Raw genomic sequence first — 26,690 nt, forward strand, 5'->3', positions numbered from 1 at the left:
TTTTAAAAAATGAGGCCTACAACCATTTTATTAATGAAAATAACAGAAAATACACTCTCAGTGAGCCATTTACAGTACTTCCCTATTTTCTGATTTGCAGATAAATCAGGGTCAGTGTAATAGCAGTTGTGTCCAAGAAAATATAATGTCAAGAGGCCAGAATTAAATCCATACAGAAAATGATTGTGTTCATTTCAGAGTACACCTTTAAGAGGGCAATTTTGGGGAGCAGCAAGGGCAAAAGCCAAACTGAATGGGGTTAATAATGAATAGATGAGAGGAACTAGAAGCAGCTATTGCAAGCTCCCATTTTGAGAACTTGCCCAAAGAAAGAAAAGACTGAAGGGATGGAAGGTTGGAGAAAGCATGATCGAAGGAGAGATATTTTACTTTTAGTGCAGCTCTATACACATTTGTCTTCCTCACTAGATTTGTATCCCTAGAACCTAGAACAGAGTCAGCCAAAGAGCAGGCACTCAATACAAATTGTTGACTTGCTGCTAAAATTGTAACAGAGTACAAAGAACATCCTAGAAGTTGGAGACAAAGGGGATAAGAAAACAGGGTTAACTTGGAAAGACAAAACACTCATCTCTGACAAGAATGAAGATGATTACACAACACCATCATTGCCAACCAAGTCCTTGGGGAATACAAAGGTTAAATCCTAATCATCACAACAGTCTCTAAAGGAATAAACATGATTTACAGATTTTGATAACAAAATACTTCTCCTCTTTCCATTTTCTACAATGCAACCAACAGCAACATTAAAGGTAGGCTTAACCAACTCTTCGAGCAAAGTCAGAGATAATCCAGATTGTAAAGCGTCCAGGTCCCCTGTTTCTCATTTCCTCTCTTCTGTCGCTCTGACAACAGACTAGGCAGAGATGGAAAACAAAACAACTTACCAAACTGTGTAGCCTTTAGCAGCTCTGGTAAATGCATTTAGGGCTGTGTTAGGATAACTGTTAAAACGGAATCTTTAGGATAGCAAAACATTTTACTTATTTGTGTAATTTCTCTCTCCAAGTAGTACGATAAATCAGGAAGTAGTTAATATGTAAGTAAAGAACATAATGGCATAATTCTAGAAGGTAAAAAATATCCCCACGGAATACTCAGTTGATGTGTTTTAAAATTCACAAAAATTTTACAAAGTTGAAGAATGGGAGTAGGATAACAGGGTGATGGGGGGAAGCAGCCACAGAGTTAGATAAAATGGTATAATTTCAGGTCTAAGGTGAGCCACGACAGTTGCTAAAGGAAATATCTGCACTAAGATGACTTGCTAGTTTTGATCACCCTGCGTCAAAGGTAATGGGAATCTAATTGGAAAAAAGATGGGCCCCGTTTTCAACATCGCTACCCTGGCAGCCACAGGCTGGGAAGGATACAGGTAAGCGCCAGGTCGGTGATGCCCGCCGCTCTCCCGAGGGCCGAGGGGGGCTCTGTCGAGGTTGTCCGATGATTTAGTGCCCAGTTCCCCGACCGCGCTCTGGGCTCCGGGCCTCCCCGCCAGCATCCTTCACTTCAGCGCCGCCTCTCTGCTCGCCCCCAGCATCTCCCTCATGGCAGCTCTGGCTTCCTCCTCCTCCTGCTCGGCCCCTCCCTACAGTCCGTCTCTCAGGCCCCGCGTCACGGGCGCGGAAGGGTTGGCCGCGACAGCCCTAGCTCCCGCGCAGCGGCACTGGTGCCTGTAGCGGCGATGGCAGCTGAGGCAGCGGCAACCTCGCCGGGCAATAGCAGAGGGGGTTGGCAGCAACCCTGCAGCCGCCATCTTGACAACAACCGACGCCGCGTCCTTGACAACGGAAACCTGGGAGGAGCTACAGGGCGGGGCGGGACGATGTGCCCGAAGCAGCCAATCGCAGGCTCCGAAGGCCCCGCCAGCTTCAAGCGGCGGGTGACAACCCAGGCATCCCTAGGGACCCGGGTTGTTGCGCGAGGGGTGAGCTGAGTGGTGTTTTAGAGGCTGATGCAGTTCTACCTCCCTTTTTATGAGAGTGTTTTTTGTGGCAGTACCGACAGTGACGGAAGACAGATGTAAAATCCTCAGATACAGGAAATTGCCACCGGGAGGATTCTGCAGTGATTGTCTGGGGGACAATTTGGAGTTGAATTTGTTAAACTACTGAATCCTGTTGTGAGATTTTGAGTTGTGAGTCTTTCTGTGGCATCACCATCCCCAAACACCGTCTCTTTAAAATGTCTTTGTGAAGTGGAAATTTTCCTTCCCTGCATTCTCTCATCCATTCTTCTGGCATTCCCTATGAAGTCGTCTTCCTTGCCTTTGCCCTACTTATAAGGTCTGCATTTCAAAGCCTCCTAATGGTTCTTGCATTCCTGCCAGATTCTGGAAATGGACCATCACAGCAAAACTAGCAATCTCATGGGAAGATATGCCAAAAGAGATCATCGCATTGAAATGGTTTTGGGAAGTATGGAAAATTAAATGGATTTTTGAGCCACTAATTTATTGGCTATGCAAGTGACAGTTTTGAAAAAGGCTGAATCTTATTGTTGGAGCCTAATGTAAATGCACATATAAATTCTGACTGTATTTCAGTCAGTGTTTTCTTGGAAAAATTCCCAGATTGGAAGCAGAAAGTACAGACCAAATAAAGATTATTCACCCACCATTCAAATGTCTCTGCCTTTGTGAATTAATTTGTTCATTTTAAGAGTTCAAATAATAAACTATTCCAGTTGAAACTATTTAAAACAATCTTTGCAAACTTGGTTGCAATGACTCAAATTGGAATGTACACTGGCGACAGATTTTAAAGTGCCACAACAAATCCAGTTTCGATTTAAGGCACAAAACACATGAACTCTCCTTCAGGAGCACACCAACAGGATAAAGTATGCAATTCTGACACGAAAAGCTAAATGTATACAACTGGACACTTGGCTATCTTGGCAAGTTTTTAATTGGCCTAGCCACAGGCAATGGCCTTGATTCTATTCCCACTGCTATCATCACAAATCTGTCTCCCCATGGGTGATCTGAGCAAAGTAGGGCAGTGCAAAGTACAGATGAATATGAGAATATTAGGGTTGCTATTTGGAATATTTAGGCATGGTTAGCTTTCCAAAAGTCCAGCTTTTGCTATATTATTAGTTTGCGATCTCATAACTCCTAGGCATCTCACTGCTTTGTGGCTTGGTATGTTAGCACTAAGAAGCATAATTTGGTTTCTCAATTGCCTATAAATCTTTTCTTATATTAACTTAAAAAACACGTAATTTATGAATCTAGAAAGGAGAGGAAAGGGTTACAGCCTGAAAGGAGGGCCATCCCACAAGCTGGGAAGTGTGCCTCCAAATGAAGCCTAGAGAGGCAGGTACTTTGAAGGAGGGAGGTTGAGGTAGATGTATGCTGAAAAGTTGGCTAAACATACATAATTTATAGGATCTAGGAGGAGCTATGAATATTTATGAAGGTAGTTCTGATGCATGTGTATTGAACAAACATGAATGTAACATATGGTCCATGTTCATTTTGGGCTGGAGACTTGACATTTAATTGCATTACAATTAGGCCCTATTATGTCTAAATTTTTTTTAGGACACAAAGGCACTCAAGTGAGCAGTCCCCTTAAACTGGGCAGAACCACCTCATGGTTGGTGGTCTTCTTATCAGGAGAAAGTTATTGAAATCAGTCTCTTGTCCAATCAAAGCTGTAGTTATGGCTTGTGGAACAGAGGGTCTGTTAGTCAGTGTCTGGTGGTGAGCTACGATTGTTTTACTATTGCTTGTCTCATGGCCAGTGTTTGTTTAGCTGCTAGAGAAAAACAGAAAACTTGTGGAAGTTAAACATAGTTTATTCTTTAAGTGTAGGAATGCGTGACTTAACCCTTGCCTGGCATGGCCTTAGGTCCTATTTGTAACTTGATATCTTATTGCCACCAAGTGTCTGTTTTGTCAGTCTAATGATCTCTATTTTAACATTAATCCTGGTCATTTGTGTCTAAACTACAACATGAAGAGGATATAATGAGGCATAGCTGACCTTCCATCCCATTATGGCTGGAAACTCAGTTTTAAGGTTTTCCCAGGGTCCCCTTGGCCAAGAGGGGGTCTATTCAGTCAGTGGGGGCTTAGGATTTTATTTCAGTTTAGACTTATATAATTATTCTTCATTCAAATATTGTTTTACGGTAACAACCAAGAAGAAAATAAATTTCAAACAATGTTGCCAGTTTTTTTAAATCATAGGTTTTTTTTTGAGACGGAGTCTTGCTCTGTCACCCAGGCTGGAGTGCAGTGGCGCGATCTCAGCTCACTGCAAGCTCCGCCTTCCCAGTTCACGCCATTCTCCTGCCTCAGCCTCCCGAGTAGCTGGGACTACAGGTGCCCGCCACCCCACCTGGCTAATTTTTTTTGTATTTTTAGTAGAGACGGGGTTTCACCGTGTTAGCCAGGATGAGTCTCGATCTGCTGACCTCGTGATCCACCCGCCTCGGCCTCCGAAAGTGCTGGGATTACAGGCGTGAGCCACCGCGGCCGGCCCAATCATAGCTTTTTTTTTAATCTTTAAATTCTTTCTTTATTTCTTCAACATATTAAGTGGGTTTTCCACATTCTATTTAAGTTGTAGAATCCTAGATTCTTATAGAAAGGCAGGGCCCAAGGGGCTCTGAACATCATGATGCTTGATTTTGTCATGACTTTTTTGTCAGTGTTATTTATGGAAAAAGGCTTTAGGATTAGATATTTGGGTAATAAAAAATTTGAGGATTTTATAAACTTCATCTCTTGACAGGAAAGGCAGTTGTGGTTCAAGCAATAAAGAAGAATATTACCCTAAAATCCCTATTTTTTATCAGAAGGGGCATTTGAATTAAATATAATGTTATATTCTTTCACACTTTAAAACCATAAAACAATTCCTTCTTTTGTTAAGGAAATATACATTGAGCACCTACTATGTGCCAAGCACTTTCTAGGTGCCAGGGATACAGTGAATAAAACTTCAAAGTCCTTATGTTCATGAAGCTTATATTTATTTTTCTTCGCCACTAGAACACATTAGGGTAGTGAAAAGTGCTACATGGAAAGTGGGATAGTGAAGGGGGATAGAGACCAATGTCAGTTCTATCTGTGAGAGGGTGCTCAGGAACGGCCCCAAAGGAAGGGAAATTAGGACAGAGGTCTGAATGAAGGAAAGAGGTTGCCATTCAAATATCTGGATGAAGAATCAGGGCACAGGGGTCTGTGATTACAGAAGACTGTGAGGACAGAATCATACTGTTATGCTCAAACAGCACAAGACCACGGTTGCTGGACTAGAGTGAGGTAGGGTGTATTAGGCAGTTCTCGCACTGCTATAAAGAAATACCTGAGATTCGGTAATTTATAAAGAAAAGAGGTTTTATTGGCTCATGGTTCTGCAGGCTGTACAGAAAGCACGGCAGCATCTGCTTCTGGGGAGGCTTTAGGGAGATTTTTACTCATGGTAGAAGGAAAAGTGGGAGCAGGCATCTTACATGGCAGAAACAGGACTGAAGGAAAGAGGGGAGGTGCCACACACTTTTAAAATGACCGGATCTCATGAGAACTCACTCACTATTGTGAGAACAGCATCAGTAGGGAAATCTGCCCCCATGATCCAATCACCTTCCATCAGGCCCTACCTCCAACGTTGGGGATTACAGTTTGACATAAGATTTGGGCAGGGAGGCCTGGCATGATGGCTCACGCCTGTAATCCCAGCACTTTGGGAGGCCAAGGCAGGTGGATCACCTGAGGTCAGGAGTTTGAGACCAGCCTGGCCAACATGGTGAAACCCCATCTCTACTAAAAACAAAAAAATTAACTGGGCGTGGTGGCAAGCGCCTGTAATCCCTGCTACTTGGGAGGTGGAGGAAGGAGAATCGCTTGAAACTGGGAGGCAGAGGTTGCAGTGAGCCGAGATTGTGCAATTGTATTCCAGCCTGGGTGACAGAGCGAGACTCCGTCTCAAAAAAAAAAAAAAGATTTGGATAGGGATGCAGGTCCAAACCATATAATAAGGGAAGCGTGCTAACATATGAGATTGGAGAGGCACATGGCCCAGATTTAGTGGCGACTTGTATTGTATGCAAGGACTTAATGTAAAATCCAACTTTCAATGGAGGGAAATCTATTGGAGAGTTTTAATTAGAAGAGTAACACAATTTTATTGAACCTTTAAAGAGACCCTCTAGTTGTTGTAGGGAAAACCAGGTTATAGGAGATAAGACCGGAAACAATGAGGACAGTTATAAGGTTACCAGAGACGGCGGACTTGGACTAGGATGGTAGCAGTGGAGGTGGCAAGAAATGTTTACAGTTTGAACCTTGAGCCAATAAGATGTGTTGGTGGATGGTTGCAGTAAGAGAGAGAAAAAAAGTCAAATGTGAGTCTCAGATTTTTGGCTCAAACAATTGGATAAGGTGTATTGCCATTACTAAGATGGGAAAGAATAGGTAGGGGTGGAATAAGGAATACGAATTAGGCTTCAAACATGTTAAGTGTGAGATGTCTATTAGACATGCAATTTCATTAATGTGGTCTCATAAGTCGTTGATGTTTTATTTACAAAGGAAACGAATAATAACCACTTTATGGTTATAAAGCATATCCACGTAACTTATCTAATTTGCAAATATGTATATACATATATATATATATATATATATATTTTTTTTTTTTTTTTTTTTTTTTTTTTTTGAGACGGAGTTTTGCTCTTGTTGCCCAGGCTGGAGTGCAATGGCACGATCTCGGCTCACCACAACCTCCACCTCCCGGGTTCAAATGATCCTCCTGCCTCAGGCTCCTCAGTAGCTGGGATTACAGGCATGTGCCACCACGCCCAGTTAATTTTGTGTTTTTAGTAGAGACGGGGTTTCTCCATGTTGGTCAGGCTGGTCTCAAACTCCCAACCTCAGGTAATCCGCCTGCCTCGGCCTCCCAAAGTGCTGGGATTACAGGCGTGAGCCACCGCACCCAGACTGAATATTATTTTTAGTAACTTTAGAACAGAAAATAAACAGAATTTATTTGAGCAAAGAATGATTTATGAATTGGGCAGCACCCAGAACAAGAAGTTCAGAGAGCTCCACCCAGCAGCATGAGAAGCAAGATTTTGTTGGACACAGAAGCAAAGTAGAGGAATCATGTGATTGACTGCAGCTAGGTGTTTATCTTATTTGGGTATACTCTGATTAGTTGGCTGCCTATGATTGGCTGAAACTCCGCTATTTGTTACAGAAAATATACTCCTAAGTCAGGCTGCGGTTTGCTACAGAGGAACTCAAAGTTCAGAGACGGCCTCAGGTAATTGCCTCCTGCTTATTTAATTTAACAAGCATTATAACCATGTGGCAGCTGTGATGGACAATTTTTTGTGCTTTCACTTTTGTCTTGGCTGAGGCTATTTTTTTTTTTTTCCATCTTCTGCTGAAGTATTTTCTTTCTCAAATAAGAATTTCCTGAATTGGTCTCTGGGCAAGATGTGAAAGAACAAAGAATTTTAACATCTGGCTGATTTAAAGTTCTGCCAACTTCTGCTGAAGTTCTGCCATTTTCACTTCAGTTTTGTAAGACTTCAGCTAGAAATTTAAGATTACAATATGTGTATTTGTATATTAATATCAATTATAAAAGTCATCAATATTGTCTGCAATGTTACATATATTAATCTTTTAATCCATACAACAATTTCCATAATACAAAGGAGGTAATTGAGCTATAGCAATATTAGTAACTTTGTCCAAGATTCCAGGGTAGGGAAGTGTTGAAACTGATCTTTAAATCAGGCAATCTGGTCTTGGAGCCGGCACTCTCAACCATCTCATACTGTCTCAATGGAGAAACTCTAAGAAAATGATTGCCACAAGTAAGAGATAAGATTGTTCTGGTTTAAATAGTAGGTGGTGAGGAAGGAAAGTCAGAGAACAGATAATTATTTTAAGCTGTTTCTTCATTAAGAAAATATTTGAGTGCCTCTTGTGTATCAGTCATTGTACTAGTACCATAAAAACTATGGCAGTTCTCAGGTTAGGAAAGGAGATAGAGAAAAAAATTTCTCGAACCAGAAGGAAGATGCAGGAAAGTTTTGCTTTGCCTCTTAATTTTAGGATAATGAAGACTTAGGCACGTGTGTAGAATGAAGGGAAGGAGACATTGAAAAGGAAAATTTGAAGACATTGATCTATCAACCTTCAAAGAGTGGTCATTTTCAATAATATTATTTCTCTGATGTTCAGAATTTTTACAGTTTCAACAAAATAGTTGTAATTAGATTACAACTAATTACAGATTAATTAGAGTCTTAGAAATTTGGCTTTTTTTTTTTTTTTTTTTTTTGAGATGGAGTCTCACTCTTTTGCCCAGGCTGGAGTGCAGTGGCATGATCTCGGCTCACTGCAACCTCTGCCTCCCAGGTTCAAGCGATTCTCCCTGCCTCAGCCTCCCGAGTAGCTGGGATTACAGGCACCTGCCACAACGCCCGGCTAATTTTTGTATTTTTTAGTAGAGATGAGGTTTCGACATGTTGGCCAGGCTGGTCTTGAACTCCTGACCTCAGGTGATCCACCTGCCTCGGCCTCCCAAAGTGTTGGGATTACAGGCGTAAGCCACCGCGCCCAGCCTTGAAATTTGGCATTTTAAAAGTATACTTTAAGTCTGAATTATCTGCTCTGGATGTCCACCTTGATGAAATTTCTACTTAGCATTTTATAGAAATAGTTTCAAGGTAATATTTTTCCCGCTCCATCAGTCATTTCTACTTCCTATTTTTTTTGCAAGCAGTTTGCAATTATTGGTGTATAGCTTATCAAAGCCATTTTTTTTCCCCAAGGCAAGAAAAGGCTGACTCACAAAAATTAGATGAATTTATAAATTCATGCTTTATCTGTCTACATCTGTCATTTATTTATTTATTTACTTATTTATCTATTTGTTGCCTATATTGCAAAAGCTTGGATTTATAATACAGACATGAAGTGACAAAAAAGGAATTGTACAACTTAAAATGTCAGGGTCTCCCGAGGCTACTTTGTTTTTCATATGAAGGGTGTTGTTTCAAACCAGGGCATGGAAACTAGTAAGTTTTGGCTTATGTTTTTGTTGTATGCTTTCCAGAGGTTTTTAACTGAGGACTCTATGCTCTGTAGTTCTTTCCACAGAGAGCTGCCTGATATTTGAAGAAGTGTTTTCATCTATCCAAGAAAAATATGATGTCTCCATCCCAAGCCTCACTCTTATTCTTAAATGTATGTATTTTTATTTGTGGAGAAGCTGTACAAGGTAGCTGTGTACCTCATTCTACGGTAAGAATTTTAGCAATATTATATTAGCTAGGAAAGCATGATTAGCTTTCAAGATATATATTAGAATTTTGAAAAGATTAATCATAACTACCAAATATAATTTATGGAACAATTAAAACATTTATTTAGAAATGTTGAAAAATTGCTTTAATGTTACTGTATTTAAACTGAGGAAACTATAAACTGAGGATTGATTCAACAAATATGAAAAAATTTTAAAGACACTTCAGGCCTAGATTAAAAACTAGCCCACAACTTTTCAATGAAATATCTGATAGGTAGTAAAAAATCACTTTGCTTAAAAAAAAAAACCTGTTCCACAAACTTTCATATTTCACATATTGTCCTGTGAGTGGCTACGCAGGGCATTAAGAAATTGGTCCATTAGATTTTATTTACTCATCAGGTTTATTTGTGGAAGTTTGAATTAAATAGCTTATATTTTTCTCTAATGATCAGCCTTGTCTTTCCTGAAATCTAAGCTTTTCTCTATAGTCTTATTTACTATGTATTAGTTCATATAACACGTTTAATGTATTTTTTCTTATTTCTATTTTTTAATGTAAAGGACTCTTCAGTAGTTAACATTGTAGAAGATGTATCTAATGCAAAAGATGAAAGTAAAAGTAATGATACTGTTTGTAAGGAAGACTGTGAGGAATCATGTGATGTTAAAACTAAAATTACACGAGAAGAAAAACATTTCATGTGTAGTAAGTATTAAAAATAAACACAATAATAAGGGTATATGATTCATTATTTTTAGGGTAGACACTGAAAATCATACTTTAGCTTTTGTCTGGGTCATTTTCTACACATCCTGATCATCCTAGGCCAGAAGCTTTATTGTTTGGCCCGTAATAGGTGCTTAATAAATATTTGGTAAATGAATGGATCCTTTTTCTATGTAGCTAATTCTGTGTGCAACAAAAGGGTCTCAGGCTTCTCAAACCAATGAGCGCAGCTTTAGACCTATTAAGACAGATGGCTAAATTCAGGAAAAAGCTAATAGAAAGTGACAGACTGAAAATAAGAAAGAGAGAGGAAGCTGAGTGAGGTAGAATTAAAAATATCAAGATTTATTAATGTGATTCTACTGCTGGTGGAAAGAAACTTAGAAAATAAATTTTTAAAGAATAACATACATAATAATGTGTGGGCCCTTTTGTTATAGGGGGCAACATTATTACTATCTTGGGTAAAACTCACATAGGGTCTGAGAAACATAGGTAGTCAATGTTTATTTCCTAATTTTGGTGGTATGTTATTAGAAATGTCTTTGGTGTAAGAAATACACACTGAAATAGCGTGATGGTACATCATGGAAACATGGTCTCAAAGGCATTAGGAAAAAAGTTATTTGTACTGTTATCGCAACTTCGCTATAAGAAATTTTCTCTTAAAATAAAAATATTTTTAAAAGGAAAATGTATAGTAAATGTTTAGTCAGAAACCAAATAACCAAAACCTTTGACTAAGATTTATTGTGTGTATGTATATGTATGTGCTAGCAATTTAATTGTGTAAATATAGCATTAATAGAAAAATTAAAACAAAGATGTACTTTTTAAAATTAACTTGCCTGGTATAAAACTGTTACCACTAACTTTCTTTTACAGTAAGAATTGATGAATCCTGTAACTCCTGCCTCTATATATCTCATCTTATAAAGTGAGAATTTATAATCAGAACACTGTCTCTTAATGATAACAGATTAATTATTCTGGGTAATCTATATTAGTAGGAAGCATAGTTTCATTAAGAAGTATTGGGACAATCATTTCTGGGGTTAATTCTGAGTTAAACAAAATATATACTAACTAAAATATGTAATTCTGAGTATTAAGATAAATTGAGATAGTATTGAGATACATATCCAAAATCAGGTAAGATTCACTATTTTTCGCGTAATTGTTTTCTGTAACAATATAATATTTAACAGCCACTTTTTATTATGGTTAAGGAAATTTGCAAAATTCTATTGTTTCCTACACAAGAAGTACCAAAAAACTACTAAGAAATATGATGGATGAGCAACAAGCTTCCTTGGATTATTTATCTAATCAGGTATAGATGTTTTAGTATTGTGTTGTTATTGCATGTGCATGTTGATGTATAGTTAGCTGGAGGTATAATCTTTTTTTAAAATGCATTCATGTTCAGACATCTATTTAGCGCCTACCATGTTAGAGGCACCATAGTAAACTTTAGGCAAACAAAAAGCAGTGAAAAAATCGAACTTCATTCAAGGGGTATAGTTTAGTGGAGCATTAAAATGTGTTGACAAAAATGTGGTTGTTAGAATGGCACAAAAGAGAGCTCTCAGATACAAAAAACTGCCCAGAGGAGAAAGTCTGTGAACAGTCATGATGGATGAATAAATGTTTTAAAAACCATAAAAGTTGGGTAAGGCGAAGAGGACATTCCATTCTGGGGAAACTTCTTGGAGTTGGTGCAGGGTGGAGTGGCTGGTGAGGTTGAGTATTTAAGGAAAACTGACTATAGGAATAGGCAAGAATGAAATCATACCACACCAAGGAGCCACTGTAGTGTTTAAGCAAGGAAATGCCACAATCTGATCAACTTGTGTGGCCAATGACTTGAGGAAGAGCCAAGGGAGGAGGTAAGAAACTACAGCAATGGTTTGGACAAGGTATGAATGACAGATGTGCAAGAGCAGCCAAATGCAGAAATAGGGGCAGATAAAATTGACGTTAAGGAGGTAGATACTACGAAATTTAATGATTGCTATTTAGCTTTGCCTTTATTCTTTGTTAAAGCAGTAAGAAATCAATCTAGAAAAATGGGCACCATTATGTATTTCAGAGCTGGGTTTATGAGAGGCTTAGAGATGGCAATTTCTTCAAATATAAATGTACTTAAATGTGTATGCATGTGTTTAGGTTAACGAGCTCATGAATCGAGTTCTCCTTTTGACTACAGAAGTTTTTAGAAAACAGCTGGATCCTTTTCCTCACAGACCTGTTCAGTCACATGGTGAGAACTTTGGTTATTTCAGCCTTTTCATGTTTGTCTTTTATTGCTTAAAATTTTCCTGGACAGGTCGATCCATTTAAAAGTTTTATTTAAATACTACAGCTCACCATTCTCTAACAGACTGGAGGGCTAATACCTGCCATTAAGCAAATTTCACCATAGACAACGTGTACTTTCTTAAAATGGGAAACTTTTTAACCATGTGAAAGTCATGGCTGTATAAAGATATCCTGAAGCTGTTGAAAATAACATAGCTTTCTGTAGCTTTGTTCTGGGTTCCCAGTTTACATCTTATTAATAATTCATCTTCAGATAGAAGAAAAGAAAGTTTCAAAGTTCCTCCCACCTGTAAAAAATGTTTCTGACATGTTTGAAATGTTTCAAATTGGGGCATAAAATTTGAAAAGAAAAAGGAATGTAAGACAAGAATAAACTGAAAGTTAGCACTTTTTATACTAAAATACAGCATATTAATTCCTAGAGGCTTGGATTTCTAAGAAAAATACCCTATAAATCTTATACATATGAATTTATCCCCAAAGGTTTAAAGCAAATAAATATTATTGAGGACCTAGAACATGATCTTTATGTTCTTCTTCAAAAAAGAAGAGAATAAACAGTGCCTGAAAATCTTCTATGTGATAAGTAGGAAGACAGGCACTTTCTCACATTATTTTGTTATTAAAATTATTTTATTATATCTCATAACTGACCCAAAGCAGGTATAATGTGGTAGGCAGGAGCATGGACTCTGATGCCAGACTCCTTGGTTTCAAACTTCTGACCTGCTGCTCTCTTGATATGTTTTCCCATCAGTAAACTGATGGTACCTACCTCTTATAGTTGATGTGAGGATTAAATGAATAAATACAGGGAAATCTCTTAAAATATTGCCCGAATCAAATGTTTATCACAAGGAAAATAAAAAAAAATGCCTGAATCATAGGGAGAGCAATATAGGGGCTTGCTATGATGATCATCATCAGATAAGGAATATCCAACCCAGAAAAATCGAAATAATCTGTTCACATTAATTTGAAAGGTAATGATAAAGCAGATACTCCAACCGAGATCAGTCCTTCAGAGTGAACTTCTTTCATGTCTCTGAACATAAAGGCATTATAAGAATATCTCTTAACAACGAAGGACACAGGCAACAACAAATCTATGTCTCCCAGAGATGAAGGAGAAAACAAATGACTTTTTATAGCTAACTTTTTGTAGATGGCATTTTCTTCATTATTTGGGTGTGCTGGGCACTATGGTAAGGGCTTTATGTAATACCTTACTACGTAAATAGTTAGGATAACACTATGAAGTAAAGTGTTGGGAGTAGAACTAGGAGTTAAGATGGGCCTTTGGATAATGGACACTCTAAGGGTTGAATTTATTTCATTTATAAAAGATGCTACAGAGTAGAGTATCTTCCAGAAAATGTAATATCCATATCCACATAAACGTGTTTACAATCCTGGGGAGATGAGTGCTTTGGAGAAGGTGATTATGGGGTGCTATAATTCTAACTGTTGTCAACAGAGTAGGCTCTAACGTCAGGCATAATTTCTTGGGGAAGAAAGTGATTTTCCCTTCTTCCTTTGGCTACTGGTATTAGTGGTCCCGAACACATCAGTCTCTGAAGTTGGGAATAGAATAGTGAAATATGTGTCTGTAGTGGTTAATCTACTTATTCCTTTTGGTTTTCTCCTCCCTGTTCATGTAGATTTCCTTTACACATTACATTCTCTAAGATAAACCTACATTTCTGAAAGGGCATTATTTATTGGTTAAGAGAATGTGTAATTATAAAATATGTTTAATAAGTGTTGATCCCAAATGAAACTTTTAAATAGTATAGGAAACTAATCACTAACAGTGATATTATAAGTGAAGGCTTATTGCAGCATACATTCTTTAATCCCTTATATTTTCTTTTTAATTCTAAAATTGTGACCATTTTTCATTTTGAGGAAGTTAAAATCACATAATAATGAAAATTATGATAATAGCACTATCAATTCTCTATGTAAAATGATTGCCTTAAGTGTACACTTGAAAATATCCCAATTAAATAATTTTGCTTTTCTAGGTTTAGATTGCACTGATATTAAGGATACCATTGGCTCTGTCACCAAAACACCGAGTGGTTTATACATAATTCACCCAGAAGGATCTAGCTACCCATTTGAGGTAAAGTTTTCCCGTATTATGTGGGCTAAGATAAACATCCAACCAATTTAATTTATGTTAAAATTTAAATTGTTTTAATATTTAATTTTTCCTTGAAAAATTTTAAATAAATTAGGTAAAGTTCTACTTTCAAAATTTTGGTTTTTTAGAATTCTAATGCCCAAAACATGAATTCATAAAAGAGCTAGAGTCTGTCTTTCACTTTTCTATTTGAGTTTCCATGGTTATACTTTTTAAAGTAAATACATTTGATGCAAAAGCTTACATTATCCTCATAATAGGCAGAACTATAGCAGGCAGAACTATGCAATATAAATACCTGCTTGCTTTAATTAGCCTGTGGATATTGGAAAATAATGGTGTGCTTTGCCTTGGAGCGTACTAAAAATACTTTTGACTTCCCTTCTTGTATATGGTTATAATTTCTTTTGATGATAGATGATTTTATGTGATTGTATGAGAAATTAATAATTAAAAAAACCTTTCAGTGGGGTGCAAGGCAGACTGAAAAGCTGATTCATTCTGAAATTGATAAATTACTCATGTCTATTCTTAGTTGTTCTCTGCAAGGATATCTAGTAGAAATTTCTACTAGAGACTGTGCGTATTGATGGAATAAATTTGTGTGTGTGTGTATATTTTGTGATTGACTTAATCACAGTCCTTATAACAATCATTTTTAAAAATGTATTTGCAGCTTTTTGTTTTTTGAGACAGAGTCTCCCTCTGTCGCCCAGGCTGGAGTGCAGTGGCACGATCTCGGTATATATATATATATATATATATACATATGTATATATATATATATGTATATATATAAATATATATATGTATATATATATACATATGTATACATATATATACACATATATACATATATACACATATATATACATAGATGTATACACATATATATACACACACACACACATACAATTATATATATTATATATATATTTTCCTGGGCACTTCTTTGTGCAGAAGAAAGTTTATGATACTCATACCTTATTGATAGTCATTATTGGATAATAAAGTCACTTTTTTTCTAAGTAAATACTGCCGGTTTGTCTTCTTAGAGTTACTACCATTATTTTATTTGAAATCTATTTACAAGGTGTCAAAAAATTGGAAATTAAGTGGGAAATAATTTTAAAATTACCTAAGTTACTTCACCTACAGATTCAAAACTGTATCTGAACAGATGTGGAAAAGGAAGGCTTCTAATTTTGTGAAGAGTGGGATGCATAATCACCTCTTTTGTGGGAAAGTGCTGGTTCCTTAACTTCCTCCACACTGCCTTTTCTCTGTCTCTATGCGGGAAGTTTCTGAGGGAGAATTTTGCTCTGATTTCTTCCCTATATCGCTTCTATGGGTCCCCTACAGAGGTCCTTTTAGGGGCATTTTACACAGCATCAACAGATGTGTCTATGAGCGCCTGCTGAGTAGGCACAGATCACGCCTTTCTCTGAAAATGCCAGTCTGAACAGGCCTTCCAGGCTTGTGGGAGAAAAGAGCAAAGACAAGCACGTGAAATATTTAGCGCGCGCGCACACACACACACACACACACATACACACACACCAGTGTTTTAATTCAAAAGTTTAGTTTATAGAGAAATACATTGCTCTGCCACATCACAGCAATACTGTTATACAAACTGAAGAATATTTATAAAGTTGAGTAATAAGAGGATAACCTTAAAATGCTGCAAATACGGACAGGCGCGGTGGCTCACGCCTGTAATCCCAGCACTCTGGGAGGCGGAGGCGGGCGGATCACGAGGTCAGGAGATCGAGACCATCCTGGCTAACACAGTGAAACCCCGTCTCTACTAAAAAAAAAAAAAAAAAAAAAAAATAGCCGGGCGTGCTAGCGGGCGCCTGTAGTCCCAGCTACTCCTGAGATGGGAGAATGGCGTGAACCCGGGAGGCGGAGCTTGCAGTGAGCCGAGATCGCGCCACTGCACTCCAGCCTGGGCGACAGAGGGAGACTCTGTCTCAAAAAAAAAGAAAAAAAAAAAAAGCTGCAAATACATATTTTTAAAAATGATTGTTATAAGGACTGTGATTAAGTTAATTACAAATTTGTTTGATAATAAACAGTATTATTTAGGTTAATTACAGGGTTGTTTTATAATAAACAGTATTATTTCTAGAGATCTAAAAACATCTGAATAAATTAATGGCATATGATTGCATTGAAAATTCAGTGGCAGTATCGTCTCTTTTTCTAAGCCTAAGGATGAAGCATGAGTGTTATATTATCAAATAATGAAAATAGTAGTGTATTATTTTGGTCTTCTCTGTGCTTATTTTAGGTAATGTGTGACATGGATTACAGAGGAGGTGGATGGACTGTGATACAGAAAAGAATTGATGGGATAATTGATTTCCAAAGATTGTGGTGTGATTATCTGGATGGATTTGGAGACCTTTTAGGTTAATTTTTTGTGTTTCTACTCTATGTTTTTTACTCTTTTTGGTATTATATCTAGAGTCTTTATTGGTCAGATCTTTAGTAAAAATAGCAAATGCTTGCAAATATCAAAATATGACTTAACTCACCCTCTTTTCATATACCAGATTATTTAAAATAAGTAGGTCTTCAGTGGAGATCTGGAAATCTTTATTTGTAGATATCTGGTGAAATGTGATTTGAGTGAAAATTCTAGATTGGATATGTATTAAGTATCTACTATGCACCCAGCAGAATTCTGGCAGGTGCTCACCAACTGTTTGCCCAACGAAAAACTGAATGGCAGCGTTGTCCTAGATCTTAAAAATGTTGAGAGATGTGTTGTATCTATATAAGCCAATGAAATGGTGAATTGAGGTATGTGTCTGTGCAAACTCAAATTATTTAAACTGAGCATATTATTAAAATGCCAGTAAACATCATTATGCTCAAAATTTGAAAATTATAACCCCAGGTGAATGTAAAATCTGTTTACATTATTGCCACATGGCAGCATCACTTTTGCTGGTAAACAGAAACACCAATATTTCTGAACTTTGCAGAATTTTACATTAGTTGGAACTTCTGACAGTGAGTTTATTACTTTTTTATGCTATTTTAACAGTTACTGTTTTTATAATTGTAAATCTTTAATCTCTCATAATAATGTCATCCAAGGATTTGGTAAGTGGTGGTGTCAGTCTTAGTGCTAAAAATGCTACTGAATGCCAGTGATTTTAGAAGCCATTTGGCTTATACCCGGGTAACTGCCATGGTCTGGAGTATAGTGAATATACTTGCATTTTCTCAGCATTACTTCTGATTTTTCCATTGAGTGCTTCTTCTTGAATTAGGTAGTTATAGATCCATATACAGGCTTTGCCATCTTCCTTATTTCAAATTTATTTCTATGGGGAAAGAATATGAGTTTTGACTAACCAGGTCTTCAGGCAGGTATACTGCATACAAACTGAGACTGCTTTGGACTGGTGTATTTTGAAAACAAATTTGGGGCTGGGCATAGTGGCTCACGCCTGTAACCCCAGCACTTTGAGAGGCCAAGGCAGGTGGATTGCTTGAGGCCAGGAGTTTGAAACCAGGCTGGCCAACATGTTGAAACCATGTCTCTATAAAAACACAAAAGATGGATTCACAGCCAAATTTTACCAGAGGTATAAAGAACAGCTGGTGCCATTCTTTCTGAAACTATTCCAAGCAGTAGAAAAAGAGGGACTCCTCCGTAACTCTTTTTATGAGGCCAGCATCATCCTGATACCAAAACCTGGCAGAGACACAACAAAAAAAAGAAAATTTCAGGCCAATATCCCTGATGACCATCGATGCGAAAATCCTCAATAAAATACTGGAAAACTGATTCCAGCAGCACTTTAAAAAGCTTATCCACCACGATCAAGTTGGCTTCATCCCTGGGATGCAAGGCTGGTTCAACATATGCAAATCAATAAACATAATCCATCATATAAACAGAACCAATGACAAAAACCACATGATTATCTCAATAAATGCAGAAAAGCCCTTTGATAAATTCAACACCCCTTCATATTAAAAACTCTCAATAAACTGGGTATTGGTAGAACGTATCTTAAAATAATAAGAGCTATTTATGACAAACCCACAGCCAATATCATATTGAATGGGCAAAAGCTGGAAGCATTCCCTTTGAAAAACAGCACAAGACAAGGATGCCCTCTCTCACCACTCCTATTCAACATAGTATTGGAAGTTCTGGCCAGGGCAATCAGGCAAGAGAAATAAATAAAGGGTATTCAATCAGGAAAAGAGGAAGTCAAATTGTTTCTGTTTGCAGATGACATGATTGTATATTTTGAAAACCCGATCGCCTCAGTCTCAAAGCTCCCTAAACTGATAAGCAACTTCAGCAAAGTCTCAGGATACAACATCAATGTGCAAAAATCACAAGCATTCCTATACACCAATAACAGACAAACAGAGAGCCAAATCATGAGTGAACTCCCATTCACAATTGCTATAAACAGAATACAATACCTAGGAATCCAACTTACAAGGGATGTGAAGGACCTCTTCAAGAACTACAAACCACTACTCAAGGAAATAAGAGAGGACACAAACAAATGGAAAAACATGCCATGCTCGTGGATAGGAAGAATCAATATCGTGAAAATGGCCATACTGCCCAAAGTAATTTTCTTTTTTTTTGAGACAAAGTTTCACTCTTGTTGCTCAGGCTGGAGTGCAATGGCGTGATCTTGGCTCACTGCAACCTCTGCCTGCCGGGTTCAAGCGATACTCCTGCCTCAGCCTCCTGAGTAGCTGGGATTACAGGTGCCTGCCACCACGCCTGGCTGATTTTTGTAATTTAATAGAGATGGGGTTTCACCATGTTGATCAGTCTGGTCTTGAACTTCTGACCTCAGGTGATCCACCTGCCTTGGCCTCCCAAAGTGCTGGGATTACAGACATGAGCCACCAAGCCCGGCCTGCCCAAAGTAATTTATAGATTCAATGCTACTCCCATCAAGCTACCACTGACTTTCTTCACATAATTAGAAAAAACTACTTTAAATTCCATATGGAACCAAAAAAGAGCTTGTATAGCCAAGACAATCCTAAGCAAAAAGAACAAAGCTGGAGGCGTCATGCTACCTGACTTCAAACTATACTACAAGGCTACAGTAACCAAAACAGCTTGGTACTGGTACCAAAACAGATATATAGACCAATGGAATAGAACAGAGACCTCAGAAATAACACCACAAATCTACAACCATCTGATCTTTGACAAACCTGACAAAAAAAAGCAATGGGGAAAGGATTCCCTATTTAATAAGTGGTGCTGGGAAAACTGGCTAGTCATATGCAGAAAACTGAAACTGGATCCCTTCCTTTTACCTTATACAAAAATTAATTCAAGATGGATTAAAGATTTAAACGTAAGACCTAAAACCATTAAAACCCTAGAAGAAAACCTAGGCAATACCATTCAGGACATAGGCATGGGCAAAGACTTCACGACCGAAACAACAAAAGCAATTTCAACAAAAGCCAAAATTGACAAATAGGATCTAATTAAACTAAAGAGCTCCTGCACAGCAAAAGAAACTATCATCAGACTGAATAGGCAACCCGCAGAATGGGAGAAAATTTTTGCAATCTATCCTTCTGGCAAAGGGCTAATATCCAGAATCTACAAATAACTTAAACAAATTTACAAGAAAAAAACAAACAACCCCATCAAAAAGTGGGCGAAGGATATGAACAGACACTTTTCGAAAGACGACATTTAAGCAGCCAACCACATATGAAAAAAAGCTTGTCATCACTGGTCATTAGAGAAATGCAAATCAAAACCACAATGAGATACCATCTCACACCAGTTAGAATGGTGATAAGTAAAAAGTCAGGAAACAACAGATGCTGGAGAGGATGTGGAGAAATAGGAAAGCTTTTACACTGTTAGTGGGACTGTAAACTAGTTCAACCATTGTTGAAGACAGTGTGATGATTCCTCAAGGATCTAGAACTAGAAATACCATTTGACCCAGCCATCCCATTACTGGGTATATACCCAAAGGATTATAAATCATTCTACTATAAAGACACATGTATGTGTACGTGTATTGCAGCACTATTCACAACAGCAAAGACTTGGCACCAACCCAAATGCCCATCAATGATAGACTGGTTAAGGAAAATCTGGCACATATACACCATGGAATACTATGCAGCCATAAAAAGAATGAGTTCATGTCCTTTGCAGGGACATGGATGAAGCTGGAAACCATCATTCTCAGCAAACTAACACGGGAACAGAAAACCAAACAACACTGCATGTTCTCACTCATAAGTGGGAGATGAACAATGAGAACACATGGACACAGGGAGGGGAACATCACACACAGGAGCCTGTCAGGGGGTGGGGGCTAGAGGAGGGATAGCATTAGGAGAAATACCTAATGTAGATAATGAATTCATGGGTGCAGCGAATCACCATGCCACACGTATATCTATGTAACAAACCTGCACATTCTGCACATGTATCCCAGAACTTAAGTATAATAAAAAATAAACACAAAAATTAGCTGGGGGTGGTGATGCACGCCTCTGTAATCCCAGCTACTTGGGAGGCTGAGGCCTGAGAATTGCTTGAACTGGGGGGAGTGGAAGTTGCAGTGAGCCGAGATCACACTACTGCACCATAGCCTGGGTGACAGAGTTAGACTCTCAGTAAATAAATAAATAAATAAATAAATAAATAAATAAATAAATATGGGATTACAGAAAATGTATTTTTAAGTCTTAAATTTGAGGGTGGGGTACTGGGAAAAGATGGCAGGGGCACTTAAATTGAAGTGTTGTATACTGTGTGAGACTCAATGGACCCCTATGGAGCCATCTTACTGGGCCCACTTTCTCTCCATACTTTTCAATTGTAATTGAGTGTGTTGCTAAAATATCTGCCCCTGTGAGGTCTGAAGAAAGACTTAATATCTTAGCTATAATTTGAAGAGTTTGAATGCGGTCATGTTATTCTCCAACTCTGAAGTTTGTTTTGACTGGACCCTTATTTTCTTTAATAATTTTATGATTCAAGTAGAGGCATATATCTCAGAGCAGAGGTATACACATTTGGGCTATGCCAAGTGGGTAAGGAGAGGTAGAAAGCCATTGGCTAGAATATGTATGCAAGAAGTATGCAGTCCGAGTTGGGAGTTTTCTATTTCATCCTGAATCTATAATCATCTTGGAAATATTGATCCTAAACCCGGGGATATTCCAATGTTATTACATTATGTTCAAGGCATAAGAAATTAACCAGCTGCACTGTAACAAAGAAGTGTCTGTTAAGAAAGTATTCCAAGACAGAAAAAATAATTTCAACTGAGTGTTTTTAGGAAATGTTTCTTTGGGAACTGCTGATTTGGAGGTTAAACCTTCTCATTTACTGGTAAATAACGTTTTCTTGCCTGCCATAATATTTCAATTGGTTTTATGTTGAAATGCCTTAAGGTAAAAGTTGACTGTAAATTTTAGTCTTTAAATGAAGACTAGTTTAATTTTGGGAGATAAAATTTTGAGAGATTATTATTATCTTCTTTCCCCAAATTTTACTTAATTTGGGGAGATAAAAATGAAAAAGGGTCTGATCTTCTCAAGTCTGGTAAAGTAGAAGTAGGAATTTTGTTTGTTTTATAAAGTAGGTAAGCACTGATAATTTGAGCTAGGTCATCCAGTGACTTTAATTACTTATGTGAGCCATCTCAGAGTTTTTGAAATGCTAAACAAGACCAAACATTCAATAATAAAGCATTATTCTAATTTGTATTAAAATATATTAAAACAAAGCTTTTTTTTTTACAGGAGAATTTTGGCTAGGACTAAAAAAGATTTTTTATATAGTAAATCAGAAAAATACCAGTTTTATGCTGTATGTGGCTTTGGAATCTGAAGATGACACACTTGCTTATGCATCATATGATAATTTTTGGCTAGAGGATGAAACAAGATTTTTTAAAATGCACTTAGGGCGGTATTCAGGAAATGCTGGTAAGTTTTTTTATACCTAAAATTATCCAGATCTAAATTATAACTGACTCATTATTAAGTGAAGATAAAAATAATGCATTTGTCTTTATATATAATGCATCACTGATAACAGAATAGATTAGGAATAAGAAAGCTGGCCAAGTCTTGAGTTTTGAAACTTTGTTATGATCATTGTACCACCTCGTGCTTCTGAAGTGCTTTATAGTCTCTAAAACAATTTGCCTTATGTAATCTCAGTTGATTCTTTGGATAGAGAGCCTGTGGAGTAGGCTGTGAAGGTATTTTCATTTTCATGTTCAGAAAGGCTGACATTTAGAAGTGACAGACTGTTAGAGACGATCTCTAGTCTTCTCACTTTACAGGTGAAAAAACCTGAGTGATAAAGTGACTTGCCCAACGTTCCCAGATCACGTCACCTGAGCCAAGGCAAGAATCCAGGCTGACAGAACAACAAGTTTAGTGTTCTTTTCATTATAGTTTGATGCATCTGCTCATTTCCAAATAAATTCAATTTGTCAGAACTTCAAAATACTTGATGTTAAACTTGCATTTTAATGCTGAAAATTTAAAGGCATTTGAGTTAAAAAGTACTAAATTCAACTGTCTTGTTGCTGTTTGTGGTACTTGTTCATTATGTATATTTAGTGTTAGAAATCAAAAACTAAATGATATATGTTCCCAGCTCTTTAACTGATCCCAATATAAAGGAGAAGATAAGTAACACTGGAAATACAGAATACTGATAGAACTTTTGGGGTTAGAAAGAGGGTGAGAATGATTTCAGTTGATTGCACCCAAAAAATATTCATGGAAAAGCAATTTTTAACAAGCTGTTAATGTTAGATTCAACATGGGAAGCTTTTAAAAAGTATATATTCCTGTAGAATCTGATTCAGTTATTTTAAGCCAGATGGATATGTTGGCATACTTGCAGTTGAGAACCACTGATCTAGTCTTGGAAGAATGGATAGGCTTTTGGCAAACGAAGGCTGACAAACAGAGCAGCTTAAGTTAAGGCATAGAGGGAGGAAAATTAAAGGGCACAGAGAGTTGTCTGACATGGTTGGAATCTATGATACCTGAGGGGTTTACACTTGGGATATTAGGTGAAAGTCTGAAATTCCAATCATGATCTATAGGGAAAAGTTTAAGAAATTACAATATATGATTTTCAATGCTTCCTCTCTAAAAGTGTAAAGAACTATCTAAAGATGGAATATACTATATTAGAAAAAGTTTATGTGGGGGTTCTCTGAAAGATGACTAGCATCTAATTAAAGGATAATATTGATAATGGCAAAAGTTTTTTCGTTACAAAACTCTCAAATTTTGCCATACTGTACTCTACATTTTCCCAACAAGGTTGTTAAGTAACTTTCAACTGTTGATCACATAATGTAATCAAAAGAATAAAAGAAAAAGGTGTCAGCAGAATGTAATAATAGAAATACAGAGCAAACCAATGGGTTAAGTGTAATCAGGTATGTGGTAAAGGCAGGTCACAAATTTGGCTTTGAGCTTGGAGCAAAAACAGAAATATGAATTTGAATATTTGAGCAACACACTTGTTCCATGAGAATCTCAACTATTCCTGATTATAAGACTTGAGATAAATTTCTCCGGATTCTTAGGGAAAACAAAAGTGTTATGTTCTCCAACCACACTCACAGAAAACATGATGGGTATATTATAATGGGCTATTTTTAAGGAAATATACCTATGCATATATTTTTTAAATGAATTAAATAAAGTCTATTGAGGAGCTTATGTGCTGTATGATCCTTCTGGTGGCTGGACCAGATACTATCTAGGGAGAGTATCCATGGAATGATCACATTGTTTAAGCAATGCTCCATGGGTATTGTCTCTCACTGGAACTTTGGAAAGGTATTACACTGTGTGGGTGTTGGAGATTATATATTCTCTGAAAATACCTACACTGTGTGTGTTTTGTTTCCCACGAAGTGCAGAGTCAGAGACTTTAATAATCAGCAGAATTGGGGCATAGGATAGGCCACCACTGCTAATGAAGTTCTTCAGGCTCTTTCAAAAGATTTATCTCAAGAGATGCCAAACATTCAGAAATAATGAAACATACATAGAGCTTGGTTTCTCCGCAGATTTTATATGGCTTCTTTTTTAAATTAGTGTTTCAAGCATTAGCCAAAGTTTACATATAGGTGAAATATAAGCATTATGGGTTTACTTAGAATCTTTAACTTTATGGAATTTTATGAAACAAAATATGACTCCTGCTCCTGCCACTGAGTTAACTGGGTCATCTTGGACGAGATACTTAATCATTGCAGGGATATTGTAAATACGAGGGATACCATACATACAATGTTCAGGCCAGAAGCGGTGGATCACGCCTGTAATCCTAGCACTTTGGGAGGCCGAGGTGGGTGGATCACTTGAGGTCAGGAGTTCAAGACCAACCTGGCCAATGTGGTGAAACTCCATCTCTACTAAAAATACAAAAATTAGCTGGGTGTGGTGGTGTGTGCCTGTAATGCCAGCTACTTGGGAGGCTAAGGCAGGAGAATCGCTTGAACCCGGGAGGTGAAGGTTGCAGTCATGCAATTGCACTACAGACTGGGGGACAAGAGCGAAACTCTGTCTTAAAACCAAAACAAAACAAAACAAAATAAAACAATGTTCAGTAGAAGCCCTTTAAAAATGGTATTGTCTTAACTACCATCCAATTAGTCCATAAATCATGTGAAGAGCCATGAAGGAAAGGTACACCTCAAGAGTATACCTGAATTTTTCTTGCAGGCATTTGGTATTCTGTATAAAGTTGATGGCCCCTAGAAAAAAACTCCAACTTTTGTAATTGTAAATCTAAATTTCTTAAAGGTAAAAGTCTTTCTAGCTAAAGTGACGTAAATGGTAGTGGTAGGAAAACCTACCCTGTGTAAATTATTTTCTTTTCCTAAATTTCAATTATCATATTGGTCTGTCCAAATTATGACAGCTCTGTATACTATAATTTTTGGCTTAAATTATCTGGTTTTGTCTACACAGCAAAACTTCCGTTTTGGACTGTGACTTTTAGATCAAATATTCATTTAAAGATGCCTGTCATGTTGGGGAACTCATCACCAGATTGTGGCATGTTGAATCTTCGAGTAGGAGAATTTTAACATGATAAATAGTAGAAAAATAATTTAAACCTTACTTCCAGATGTGATGCTCTTGCCTAATATGCTGGTAATGATTAATTAAAATAATAGAAATTTCCTTTAAATTCAATCATTAAAAATTTTTTTCCCAGGTGATGCATTCCGGGGTCTCAAAAAAGAAGATAATCAAAATGCAATGCCTTTTAGCACATCAGATGTTGATAATGATGGGTGTCGCCCTGCATGCCTGGTCAATGGTCAGTCTCTGAAGAGCTGCAGTCACCTCCATAACAAGACCGGCTGGTGGTTTAATGAGTGTGGTCTAGCAAATCTAAATGGCATTCATCACTTCTCTGGAAAATTGCTTGCAACTGGAATTCAATGGGACACATGGACCAAAAACAACTCACCTGTCAAGATTAAATCTGTTTCAATGAAAATTAGAAGAATGTACAATCCATATTTTAAATAATCTCATTTAACATTGTAATGCAAGTTCTACAATGATAATATATTAAAGGTTTTTAAAAGTTTATCTTTTCACTTAGTGTTGCAAACATATTAGGCAAAATTTAACTGTAGATGGCATTTAGATGTTATGAGTTTAATTAGAAAACTTCAATTTTGTAGTATTCTATAAAAGAAAACATGGCTGATTGTATATTTTTACTTCTTACTATATTAACAATATACAATGAAATTTGTTTCAAGTGAACTACAACTTGTCTTCCTAAAATTTATAGTGCTTTTAAAGGATTTTGCCTTTTCTTTGAAGCATTTTTAAACCATAATACGTTGTTAGGAAAATTGAAGAGAATATTTTACTTATTTTTATACTTTATATGATTATATAATCTACAGATAATTTCTACTGAAGACAGTTACAACAAATAACTTTTATGCAGATTAATATATAAACTACACATGATTTAAAAACCTTACTGTTTCTAGGTGATGCCATACCATTTTAAAAGTAGTAAGAGTTTGCTGCCCAAATAGTTTTTCTTGTTTTCATATCTAATCATGGTTAACTATTTTGTTATTGTTTGTAATAAATATACTGTACTTTTATATCCTGA

General features: G+C 37.1%; 2 protein-coding genes across 5 annotated transcripts in view; one reads left to right on the forward strand and one right to left on the reverse strand.

Moving 5' to 3' along the window:
• Window positions 1-1,803, reverse strand: part of CEP126 (centrosomal protein 126) — an 87,916-nt gene extending 86,113 nt beyond the window's left edge. For 3 of the 4 annotated variants that reach the window (XM_030829280.1, XM_030829281.1, XM_030829282.1), the window contains exon 1: window positions 1,398-1,803. In XM_030829280.1, coding sequence (XP_030685140.1) covers window positions 1,398-1,525 — 128 coding nt within the window. In that variant the 5' untranslated portion in view covers window positions 1,526-1,803. The remainder of the gene's footprint in view (window positions 1-1,397) is intronic. The other variant, XM_030829283.1, reaches the window with a different exon arrangement.
• On the forward strand, window positions 136-26,690 carry ANGPTL5 (angiopoietin like 5). The gene is made up of 9 exons (XM_003253036.4): window positions 136-776; window positions 9,114-9,301; window positions 9,870-10,014; window positions 11,265-11,368; window positions 12,205-12,298; window positions 14,385-14,485; window positions 16,803-16,923; window positions 22,301-22,486; window positions 25,764-26,690. Exons 2-9 carry the CDS (start codon window positions 9,206-9,208, stop codon window positions 26,081-26,083), a joined length of 1,167 nt encoding a protein of 388 aa, XP_003253084.1. The 5' UTR covers window positions 136-776; window positions 9,114-9,205; the 3' UTR covers window positions 26,084-26,690.

This window comes from Nomascus leucogenys, chromosome 15, assembly GCF_006542625.1.
Source record: "Nomascus leucogenys isolate Asia chromosome 15, Asia_NLE_v1, whole genome shotgun sequence".
NCBI lineage: Eukaryota > Metazoa > Chordata > Mammalia > Primates > Hylobatidae > Nomascus > Nomascus leucogenys.

Coding starts and splice junctions, on each gene's coding strand:
- ANGPTL5 (XM_003253036.4), top strand. CDS start 9,206: ATGATGTCTCCATCCCAAGCCTCACTCTTATTCTTAAATGTATGTATT. Junction 9,302..9,869: donor GCTGTGTACCTCATTCTACG/GTAAGAATTTTA, acceptor TTTAATGTAAAG/GACTCTTCAGTAGTTAACAT. Junction 10,015..11,264: donor AGAAAAACATTTCATGTGTA/GTAAGTATTAAA, acceptor ATTATGGTTAAG/GAAATTTGCAAAATTCTATT.